A 10,814-nucleotide genomic window follows, 5' to 3' on the forward strand; every position below is an offset into this window, starting at 1 on the left:
AGACAGTACTATTGGGCAGCTAATGTTAAAAACCTCCTATATTGACTGGGTGAGGAAAGGGTGTCTCCAGTCGTCTGGGTGGACCTAAAAAAACACAGACAACTTGTACTGAACGAAGACGTGGACCCAAGTATTAAACTTGGTGGAAGATCTAAAAAGAAGTGAGATTAAGAAGGCTTGAAGGAGTTTGAAAACCCTCTTGCCTATTTCTGAAAAAAGCAGCTGAGTAAAGACCTGTAGATAATGGTGTCCAGAGTTTGGTTAGGCTTGAGGAATGTTAATGTACATCCTGACAATAAAGCGTATTATCAGGAAGGCAGCCACTAATGCTTGACAGCGGTAGATTTTGACCATAGATGGTTTGCAAAGCTAAAAAAGGGGGTTGAGATAATGTAAAGCTCAGCCCAAGGGAAGGAGACTCTGATGGATATAAAGAGAGGAGGTATGTTCAAGATGAAATCAGATGTTTTTTTGGAGACACCTCAGGTTTATATTCTGTATACCTACTATACTCAATAAACTCTATTCTTCATGTCTGAGCCTGAATGTTCCAGTATCATTTCTACAGAAGAAACGTAGAATCTCCAGACAAGCTGAATCTTCACTGGCCTTGTCCCCTGAACATAAGCAGCATCAAATTTGTCCAGTAAAGATATGAACTAGCGGTGCTGCAGTGTTTTTCCTCTATGTATTGAGTCTGTTGATGATGGAACTGAACCACAGCTGACGCGTCAGCCATGAATGACGATGTTGTTGTCGTGCAGTCGTCGTTCTCAACTTTAGTGGTAAATGTTTTGAGGATATGAGCGTTTCTGGATGAATTTGTATGAACAGCGTTAACTGTGCTGCGTCTGTCATGTCTACAGATTTCCATTCACATCATGATCAGTCCCTCTGATAACTGCTTCCTGCTGCGGTTCCAGAGCCAAATATACACTTGACATTTATGAGTGTCCTCTCTATTCTGTCCACATCAACAACTCTACATTTGCTTGTTCAGCTAAAAGGTGATTTACATAAATGGAAGTCAGATTGGTCTGTGTCAAATAAACTCTCATTCTTGTTATGTAGCAAATTAAATTAATTGTAAATAAATAGTAAATAAATATACACTCCCTGGCCAGTTCATTAGGTACACTACTGAAAACATTCTAATATAACAGTCCTGCTCTAAATTCAGTCTCCATGAAGGTTCTGATGTTCAGCTTTAGTTTCTAATAACTGAGAGATGTTGATTCTACTGTGTTTTCATTTTGTAGAACTATAGAACTGACACGTGTTCCTAATATTTTGACATAGTAGTCAGTGGGTTGGGCTAAATAATAGAAACACTTTTAATTCAATCCAGTTTAACAGCACCACTATGATCATCCAGGTGAATCACCACCTTTCTGACTCTGTCTCTACATCAACTGAACATTATTTTGATTCGGATTAGAATTCACTAGTGTACCTAATGAAGTGGCCAGTGAACGTATCATGATTTAATAGCTGGTGTAAAATCAAACTAATGAATGTAGTAACACCTACGGGTTATAAAAAATAATCAAGAGCAGCCAAATCATTACCAACCATCATAAAGACTCCTGTGTTTAGTTACACTCTGATTGTTCTGGATGTTTTGTTTTTTTTTTAGTTGTTCCTAAAGCGTTTTTGTGTGTGTGTCTGTGTCAGGCTGCATCCTGCTGGGGATGGCTGCTGCCATCAAGGAGTGTCATTGCTATGGGGTGGGGGTGCCTGGTCTGGTCTAGGTGGGTGCTACATGTCTAAGTAACATCCACACCAATGAATGCCAGGTCCAAAAGTTTCCCAGCAGAACACTGAACTGTCACAAGATGGTTTAAATGTTATTGACTTCTCCTGTCAGTGGTCATAATGTTGTGGCTGGTCAGTGTATATATGCATCCTCCTTCTCTTGCTCCTGGTCTAAACTGAGCGTCTGAGGACAGAAGACAAATCCAAGATGATGGATGAAATAAATAAAAACGACTTGACAACCAGACGAGTGAACAGGGTTTAGTTAAATGAAGCTTTGCTCTAATAAATATAATGTTAATAATTCAGCAGCTTAAATAAAGACACTGCTGCCTCCTGGATGTTGACCTCTGACCTTTTCATATAACTCGATGTGATCTCCGTCTACGGTCAAACAAAAATGATTTCTAATACTGTCTCTGTTTAACACATAGGAGCAGCAGCTCTTGTGAAACTAATCTGTTGTGGAGTTTTTAAATTCATCAAGCAGCCAGTGATCTGTTAGCATACATGCTACATGCTACATTTATCTTCATCATCTAGAGCTGCAGAATCAAGTCAAAGCTGTTCTCTGTCTCAGCTCAGGACCTGGAGGAACCAGTAACTCATTATTCTAAGAGTGAGTTTCACTGACGCAGAGCAGTGTCGACATCTGGTGGCAGAAAGCTGCACTACACGTCTGTCACTGATCAATGAACGAGAAAGAATGGAAGTTAATGAGGAAACGTTTTGTTCAGGATCAGAGTATAAATCTATTTAAATGCAGAATCCTTCACTTCAATAGTTTAAAAGTCTTTTTTAGAACATGGAGCCGTGATTTAGTTTTTTATTAAACATGCACAAGAAAATATTTTGTAGACGCTGATTTCTGTTGTTTGTTGCAGGATAATTTCTATAACTGTAACATGACACATGTCAGTATGTAGGTCCCTTAATAGCAAATGACAGAATTAGATTACCTACTCTCACCGGCCACTTCATTAGGTACACTAGTGAAAACAGTCCTGCTCTAAATCTAGTCTCCTTAAAGGTTCTAGTGTTCAGCTTTAGTTTCCAATAACTGAGATGTTGATTCAACTGTGTTTTTATTTTGTTGAACTATTGAACTGTAGCTTGTTCCCAAATACGCATCAAGTCAGTTTAACAACAGCAGCACCAACTCCGTCCTCCGACATGATCATCCAGGTGAATCACCCCCTTTCTAGATTAAAGTCTGGCTCCACCATTCTAAAGTAGTCTGGGTCCCCAGTCTTAATTACAGGTCCATGCAATGAAGTTCTTCTTATTCTTTTTAGCTAAAAGTGTCTACCCAGGACAAACTGCAAGGGCAAAAGCCATCAAACCTGGTAACTTGGTAGAAGTCCGAGCATTTCACTTTGCCAAGGTGTCAATACACATGTCTTCAGCTCGGTGGCCACTATAATAAGTCAGTTTTTGCCTCATATCTCTCGGACCGTGTGCCCTAGAAACAAAATTCTTTCTCCCTCTCATTCCTTACATAGTCCTGTTTCTAATGGACTAGGCCACGCCCATTTCCGCCTGCCATTTTTTCCGCCATTTTGAAAAAATTGTACCTCAAAACAAAATCAACTCCTCCTAGCCTTTTCATCCAATTCTCATCAAACTTGGCATGTATCATTTATGGACAAGGATAATGAAAAGTTCTCAAAAAACTTCAGCAGGGTTATTGATTACAAAGTTAATGCCTAATTAGTTTTTATGGTGTGCAACAGTATAACTCAAAAGCTAATATTTTGTGAAGTATATATACCCAAACTTGATCAAACTTCATATCATTGATAATAATATGATTCTGTACAAGCACCCCAACTTTTGTGACCCTTGGTCTCTAGGGGGCGCTACACAAGCAACATTTCAATATCTCCAAAACTGCAATAGCTAACTTCATGAAATTTGGCATACACAATCTGTAACATATTGTGTAGATGGCCACCAAGTTGTGTGATATTACGTCTGCAGGGGGCGCTACAGGTGACACAGAAACATTTCATAGCACTTTAAGGCCTATAACTGTGGAAGTATTCACCCAATCTTTATGAAACTTAGCAACCGTGAAATTTGGGCTGTAGGGGGCGCTATAAAAACTACATGTTTATATCTCACAAACCACCACAGTAAACTGCTTGATATTTGGCAATAATAATCTGTGGATGACTCCTTACAAGCCCACCAAGTTTCTTGCAATACGGACTATAGGGTGCGCTACTGGTGGCGTGTAAATATTTGAGTCCTATCTAGTACTCAGTTGGCAGACCCAGCTTTCCCTTTGTCACACTTGACCTCCTGTCAGGTCTTTTCCCACCTGCTTTAGCCTATGACTCCCTCTAGTGGCAGACTGAGGCAATGGCATCTGTGGAAGACTGCATACAAGCCCACCAAATTTCGTTGCTTCCGACGCACCTGACACTTCTCAGCCTAAGGATTCCTCCGCAGACACTTTGCCTCCTTTCAAGCCGTATCACACCCGCGTATGCCTCTGCGTCCTGCTCAGGAATGACTTCACCATGGCATAGACCCCTTTATGATAACTTGCAATCATCTAGTTTACATTTTATTTAATTTACTACTGAACAAGAATGAGTTTATTTGACAGGGACCAATCTGACGTCCGTTTATGTAAATCTCCTTTTAGCTGAACAAGCAACTGTAGAGTTGTTGATGTGGACAGAATAGAGAGGACACTGATAAATGTCAAGTGCAGTATCTGGCTCTGGAACCGCAGCAGGAAGCAGTTATCAGACGGACTGATCGTGGTGTGAATGGAAATCTGTAGACATGACAGATGCAGCACAGTAAACGCTGTTCAAACAAATTCATCCAGAAACGGTCATATCCTCAAAACATTTACCACTAAAGTTGAGAACGAGAGATAAACAACACGACGACTGCACGACAACAACATCATCATTCATGGCTGACTCCTCAGCTGTGGTTCAGTTCCATCATCAACAGACTCAATACATAGAGGAAAAACACTGCAGCACCGCTAGTTCATATCTTTACTGGACAAATTTGATGCTGCTTATGTTCAGGGGACAAGGCCAGTGAAGATTCAGCTTGTCTGGAGATTCTACGTTTCTTCTGTAGAAATGATACTGGAACATTCAGGCTCAGACATGAAGAATAGAGTTTATTGAGTATAGTAGGTATACAGAATATAAACTGAGGTGTCTCCAAAAAAACATCTGATTTCATCTTGAACATACCTCCTCTCTTTATATCCATCAGAGTCTCCTTCCCTTGGGCTGAGCTTTACATTATCTCAACCCCCTTTTTTAGCTTTGCAAACCATCTATGGTCAAAATCTACCGCTGTCAAGCATTAGTGGCTGCCTTCCTGATAATACGCTTTATTGTCAGGATGTACATTAACATTCCTCAAGCCTAACCAAACTCTGGACACCATTATCTACAGGTCTTTACTCAGCTGCTTTTTTCAGAAATAGGCAAGAGGGTTTTCAAACTCCTTCAAGCCTTCTTAATCTCACTTCTTTTTAGATCTTCCACCATGTTTAATACTTGGGTCCACGTCTTCGTTCAGTACAAGTTGTTTGTGTTTTTTTAGGTCCACCCAGACGACTGGAGACACCCTTTCCTCACCCAGTCAATATAGGAGGTTTTTAACATTAGCTGCCCAATAGTACTGTCTAAGCTTAGGGAGTGCCACATGTTGTTTTTAAACGAATATGACCTTCTCATGAATGTGGACACATGGATTAGACCCTGTGTTTAAATCAGAACAAAGATGTTTAACTTGTATTTACTGTAACCAACAAGCAGCTAGAAGCTAACAGACCCAAACAGAAGGAAATAAAAAGTCAGGTCAACAGCTGTGTTCATGCTTTTAAAAAGTCTTGTACGTTGATTTGAGGTTAGAAACTGATATCAAACGGGCGTCTCTTGTGCTGGATTACTGTCGGCCCATCCATCCACCTTGACCTCCTCTATATGCAGAGTACTTTGTTTTTGTGTTTTGCTGTGACTTAGCATTAATCAGTATGTACAGCCTCACTGATGCAATCACAATCATTAGAAATAAAATGAACCTTACGTACGTATACTTGCATTCCTAAATACAACAGTGCATAGCATTATTATTCATTTAACTCACTATAATCACAAATTACTGAAAATTAAGACGAAAGCAGAAAAAAAGGAGAAGCAAATCTTTTATAGGATAAGACTTCCTAACAATATTTACAGCTCAGTTCCTCTTCTTTGTCTCCTCCTCATCCTTGTGGAAGACCTTTCCATCTGACTGCTTCCTCCAGCTCAGTTTGATGTCTCCATTCACCACCTGGTCCTTCAGCTTCTGGTTGATCTGAGACACACAAAACAGAAAATTCCAAATATATATTACCAAAACATTATGTTGACATAGCCCATTACCATCAGCAACTGACTGTGAGCTGGTCTGGACTGACGTTAACTTTGCTTTAGCTTAGGAGACAGTTCAGATACTTAAATATATTTATTGAATAAGTCTGAGAACAAAAACTCAGAATTACTTTTAGATGAGATCAGCTACATCCTGGATTCTTTCATTTAAAATATAGTTTATAGGAGCATGTTGCATCACACAAATATCACAATATAAGATCAACATGCTATATTCTTGCAGCTAGAAAAGCCATGACCATGAAATCACCTTTATCTAGTTACTAATAATAATTGAATGTGTTCATAATCGTTAGTAGGAGTCATGTGTTTCTAACTGGGATCAGAAGGTTGAATCTGTAGATTGATGTCTGGAATAAATGACCTGCTGCAGCATGTGTTCCATCACAGCAGGGTCATTCAGATCCAGAGAAGGGTTTTTCACCAGCCTCACTTTCACCACCTGCTTTGAAGTTACAGCTTTAAAATGACAGACAGAAAGAAAAATGGACATCACATGGTTAGAGAAAATCTTAGCTTAGCTTAGCTTGGCTTAGCATGGACCTCTACAGCACTCTGGCATCAACGAGTAGCATCGGTCCACCAAGACCAACCAACTGATCTGTAATTTACTTACTGATAATTTAGCTAATAGCATGCTGACATGGTTAATTAAGATCATAAAGATAATATCTGCAAAACAACATCATGTATGCATATGTTAGCATGCTAATGTTAACATTTGGCCCAATTTACTGCTGTGTTTATACACAGGCACGCAGAGATGTTAGCGTAGCTTGTTTCTATGTGCAAAGTAAAGCTAAGTGCTAAACCTAAAGGTTAACTGAAACATAGTTTACCACTGTAACAAATAAACGATGTCTCAAAATCACAGCGCCAGTCCTCCCATTTTCCAGAACTTTCAAAGTATGCTGCTGCACAATTCTCATTCCCTCCATTAGGCTCTCCAGTTGACCAAAACTTAAATGAGTGGTCGCGTCCATCTGTCCACTTCCAGGTGTCTCTGAAGAGACCGATCCAGACACTATCTCCAGAAGGTATCAGTTCCTTCACCCTCTGGTTTTCTGTGATGTTTCTCACACTGGCCAGGTCTGTGTGATGTGTTCTGCAGTAGGTCTGAGCATCACTCCATGTCATGGTAGTGTTGATGAAGATAAAGGTCACGTTAGACCCTGAAAACAGACCAGAATGAAGCGCTGCACATTATACAGCTTGACAGACAGAAATGGTGTCATGAAAGAATTTGCAGTAAACAAGGAAAGGGCTGCTGTCCTTCACTTCACTAAACTGGGCCTCTGATGGAGGTGGAGGGAATCGTGAATAGCATCAAGTACCAGTCAATGTAGGCACACAACATTCTGCTAGAAAGATGAATGTGAAGAGAACTTTTATCACCCAAAGTAAGCGTCCATATCATCAAAAGAATGGTTCCAGCAGTTAGAGATTAATGATCTGGATTGGCCCACCTAGAGTTCAGACCTGAATCCTTAAGAAAGCCTGGGACGAGGAACCTGATGAAGACTGTGCAGGAGATGCCCTCACAATTTGACAGATCAGGAACATTTTTGTAAAAAAGGAGTTCAAATATTGGTATGTGTTGAAATCAGAGTAGAGAGTTAGGTCAAACAGTGGCCCCATTTATACCTGCTATTAAAAATAGTCAGTATGCAAATAAACACCAACATCATTTAGGATGCAGTAGAATATTGTACCAGCTGCTGTCTCTAATGGAGCAGTATTAGTTAATTACTGTTTCTATTTCTATTTGATTTTATGTTTTGCCTTTTTCATTATTCCTACATGTTATCATCATTATTTAATTTCTATTTTTCTAGACTTGGCTTTTTCAGATGTTGCTTTATTCCAATGAAGTTTGAGTCTGAAGCATAAATTAGGAAGAAGAGTGTGAAACAGAAACAGAGAGCTCAGGTCAAGAACATAAAACCGGTTTGTTTTAAAGTTCTTCATTCACCTCTGACTTCAGAGCAGATTGCCTTTGGAGTTGCGGTGCAAGCCATATCATTCCATTTTCCAAGAATATCCATCTTCACACAATGTTCAGCACCTCCGTAATTGTTTGGATCTGAAGATGCCCAGTTCCTGAACTCAGCCTCGCTCTCTCTGTACAAATCTCTGTCAGACATCGACCACCTCCAGCTGTTCACGTCATCGTACAACCCGATCCAGGCTCGCTGAAAAACAACATTTGCTTAATGTTTCTTTAGGCTCAGTTTTGACAAGTATTTGACCTTACCAACATTTATAGCTTCTCAAGGTAATATTTTGACTCTCAACCACTTTATTACTGTGTAGTTTAACTGCTTTGGTCCAATTATCAGTTTCAGTTTAAACATTGTTAAATCAACTTATGTCACAACAGTGTAGCTTCGTAGTAAAAGAGTCTGGCTGATTAACTGAGCTGCCTACGGCCCAAAACAAGTCAGACTCAATGTGGGATTTCATTATGGGGAGTGTGTCAACCGATGCATGATGCATAATCCTACAACCAATACGAGCAACAAAGTAGGAGACATTAAGTGATTAACACATTCTTGTTAAATGTCATCATTACTGTTAATGGTTTGTCCTTTAAAATTATTTTGTCATTAACTTTTACAACAGACGTGATAGTTAAAACATCTCACTTCACCAACAGCAGACATTTAGTTGCAAACTAACTCAGATGACGTGACTACTGTTAGTATTCTGTCCATCACCACATTAAGCCGCGCCCCCAAACGATCTGATTGGCCCGCAGATCTTTGCTGGGGGTAGAATCAGTTCCGTTGGCCTTTCATCAGTGAAAACTGTTGACGATTTATAAAACAAAAAATACAACAAAGTAGGCCCTGAACTGTTGGGCAAAAATGGGAAAACATTTCAGTTTTACAGCAGTTCAAACATCTACAGAGAAAAATTGTTGTTCAAAGTTCTCTTGTACTTAAATATTATTGCATGACGTAATGGAGTAAGAAGCACAATATCCCTTAAATGTGGCGAAGTAGAAGCAGAATGTAAAAGTAAAAATGGAAAAAAGAAGAGGGACCTTGACACCACTCTTTCTTTCCATTCTCATATTAACAACATCACCCGTTCAGCCTATTTTCACCTACGCAATATCTCCCGTCTCCATCCATCCCTCTCACCTGTAAATACTGCCACTCTTGTCCATAGCCTGGTCACGTCCCGTCTGGACTACTGCAACTCCCTTTTATTTGGTTTACCTGACAAATCCATCCATAAGCTACAACTGGTTCAAAACTACGCCGCACAAATCATCACGAGGACCCCCTCCATAAGTCACATAACACCGGTCCTGCAGCAACTCCACTGGCTTCCTGTCAAATTCCGTATCAACTACAAAATCCTACTTCTCACCTTCAAGGCATTAAACAACCTCGCCCGTCACTACCTCATTAACCTGCTCCAAACAAACATTCCTGCCCGCACTCTTAGGTCATCCTCATCACAACAACTCACCATCCCACCTGCTCACTTGACCACCATGGGGTTCAGAGCCTTCTCCCATTCAGCTCCCTGCCTCTAGAACGCCCTCCCAGAACACTTAAAAAATTCAGACTAAGTCACCACCTTCAAATCTCAGCTCAAAACTTATTTATTCAGACAGGCCTACTCCATTCCATAGTCTCACTTCTATCTCCGATTCTATCTGTCATTTGTATTAACTATATGTTCTATATTATGCTTGTGTGTATTTTAATTGTGTTTTATTTTAAACAATTTGTACGGTGACCTTGAGTGTCATGAAAGGCGCCTATAAATAAAATGTATTATTATTATTATTATTATTATTATTAAGAAAAGTAAACTTACATATCTGTAATTAGCGGACATCATTTGGCTTAAGTCCACCATTTTGTTCAAGACGTTCACATCGTCCATGTCGTCTATAGAGGCCAGGTCAGTGTATTTATCTCTGCAGTAACTCAGAGCTTCAGTCCAGGTCTTCAGTTCATAAACAAAGTGGTAACGACGTTCAGGTTTAGAGGAGACAGCACACAGACCTGCAGCGACAGACAAGAATACAGATTAGACCTGGAATAAAAAATATCATTAATATCACCACTTATAGAATGAGTAAGAAATCAATAACTTTTATAAATCACTTGCCTGAGGCAGCTATGATGTAGAGAAGAAACATCTCCATCCTTCTCTCTTCTGTTTGTTTTCTTCAGTTTGTCCCTAAACAGCAAAAGACTAAAGGTGGACTTATATTCTGTCTCTCCTTGTTGTTGGATGCTCAGAGAGCTTCAGAAACACCTTCCCTCTGACCTGTCTAACCTTGGATAGTGGTTGTCTGAGTCTCTTGTTTTTATGTTTTGCATTTCATGCTGCGGCTGTTGAGTTGTGTTGAGGAACAGATGAGTCATGGATCACATTTTACCTTTCAGCTCATTTTCATGTACTATTCAAATAGTTGTGGCACTTTTCCTGGATATGAAAATATGTTGAAGCTGAGAAGTTTACTCTTGACAACTGCTGTCCACCTGACTTGATGAGATTGTTTATAGATTTAGATCTTATTGTGATCTGTAATCACTCTGAACTTTACAGTAAAATTTACAGACCATCTTTTAGAAGTGATTAGAGACTTTAACGCATCACAGGAAGAAAAAACAT

At 39.7% G+C, this 10,814-nt stretch overlaps 1 protein-coding gene across 1 annotated transcript; it reads right to left on the minus strand.

Moving 5' to 3' along the window:
• Positions 1 to 5,979: 5,979 nt before the first annotated feature.
• Positions 5,980 to 10,223, minus strand: LOC311494976 (uncharacterized protein; the record flags this gene model as incomplete). The annotated part of the gene is made up of 4 exons (XM_084554257.1): positions 5,980 to 6,096; positions 6,538 to 6,632; positions 7,094 to 7,376; positions 10,008 to 10,223. Coding segments are annotated over 4 exons (711 nt in total), but the record flags the coding sequence as incomplete, so codon positions are not given.
• Between the last annotated feature and the right edge of the window lie 591 nt (positions 10,224 to 10,814).

Source organism: Chelon labrosus (assembly GCF_963514085.1).
Source record: "Chelon labrosus genome assembly, chromosome: 10".
Lineage (NCBI taxonomy): Eukaryota > Metazoa > Chordata > Actinopteri > Mugiliformes > Mugilidae > Chelon > Chelon labrosus.